This window comes from Triticum aestivum, unplaced genomic scaffold, assembly GCF_018294505.1.
Source record: "Triticum aestivum cultivar Chinese Spring unplaced genomic scaffold, IWGSC CS RefSeq v2.1 scaffold217907, whole genome shotgun sequence".
Lineage (NCBI taxonomy): Eukaryota > Viridiplantae > Streptophyta > Magnoliopsida > Poales > Poaceae > Triticum > Triticum aestivum.
Genome location: NW_025250965.1, coordinates 235 through 1,581, shown reverse-complemented (window position 1 = coordinate 1,581; position 1,347 = coordinate 235). Strand labels below are relative to the sequence as shown.

At 51.7% G+C, this 1,347-nt stretch overlaps 1 protein-coding gene across 1 annotated transcript; it reads left to right on the top strand.

The window, feature by feature from the left end:
- Nucleotides 1–404: 404 nt before the first annotated feature.
- LOC123177386 (cytosolic sulfotransferase 12) lies at nt 405–927 on the top strand (the record flags this gene model as incomplete). The annotated part of the gene is given in 1 exon segment (XM_044591161.1): nt 405–927. A coding segment is annotated over 1 exon segment (485 nt), but the record flags the coding sequence as incomplete, so codon positions are not given.
- Between the last annotated feature and the right edge of the window lie 420 nt (nt 928–1,347).

Sequence of the window (1,347 nt, the reverse complement as noted above, 5' to 3'; positions counted from 1 at the left end):
CCTAATCGTTCCCACCGTGTCCTTCGTTAGGATGAAATAGTCATCATAGGACCGGATGTCATGGTACAAATGATCAAAGACAGTCTTACGCATCCGTAAAGAGTGCATCCAGGGCAAAATAGTCGGCCATCAATGTGAAATGGCTGCCCGCCCTGTTGCGGTTGAGCACTCGATGACCCTTGACCGAGCCCTTTAAATTGACCCGTGGCGGTCCCAACAGATGCGGACGGTTTAAATTATCCCGGCAAATACTTGTGTGTGTCAAGACTTTCTTGGCACAGAAGTGTGAAACGTTCATGTGCGACGCACATGGCCCCCTACGCGGGGCCACCCAATGTACAACCTGTGTACACGGGAGACGGGGTTGACCCCAACAGCTAGGTGTGGTGTAGCTCAATGTTTATAAAAAGGCTTGCTCCCGGTAGCTAGTATTATCAGCAAAATGGCTGGCAGCGAAACGACTGCTCTCCAGGTCCCCGTGGCGTTCAAGGACGCCGACGACGGCACCATCCCAGTGCGCCCACCTACCGAGTATGCCGCCGCCGTGGCGTCCCTGCCGTTGAACCCTACCAGCAAGCTCAAGTTGCGCTGCTATCAGGGCGTGTGGGTGCTGGAGGACTGGGTACCAGGCATCATATCCATGCAGCGCAGCTTCTCAACGCGCCCCGGCGACGTGGTTCTTGCGAGCTTTCCCAAGTGCGGCACCACTTGGCTCAAGGCTCTGATATTCGCCACGATGGCCCGTGCTGCGTACCCGCTAGCCAGCCCCGCCCACCCGCTCCGCCGCCTAAACCCGCACGACTGTGTGATTCTAGTGGACAGGCTCTTCGCCGTCGGCCGTGAGGCAGTGCTGGACAAGCTGCCCTCGCCGAGGCTCATGTGCACGCACATGCCTCTCTCGGTGCTGCCGCCGTCTATCTCTCGTGGCCCCGACTGCAAAATCGTCTACATATGCAGGTAATTTTGTCGATGTTACAATAGTACATATGTTTACATGATTGGTTCAACAAGCCCTGACCCAAGGAGGTCACAACTAACAACAAGAACAGCGGTAGTTGTGTCTTTCCGTCATCCGCTATCGCTTGTTATTTCTCTGATGCATGTTAGCATATGGCTGTCAGATCCACTCAGTTGAAGTGTTTTTTTCCTCTCTATATCAGGAATAATATTGTTCTCAAATTTTCTTTCCCGTCATATATATGACCGTGACTTTACAAGAAGTGATGAGATGGCTCGAATCTCCATCTAAAAGCTGGGAGAGGATTAAGTAAAATTTTGCAAAGTGCACCTCTATTTGAAAAAGGACGTTTGTAAAAAATATGTAATCCACATGATCTCTTTTATACT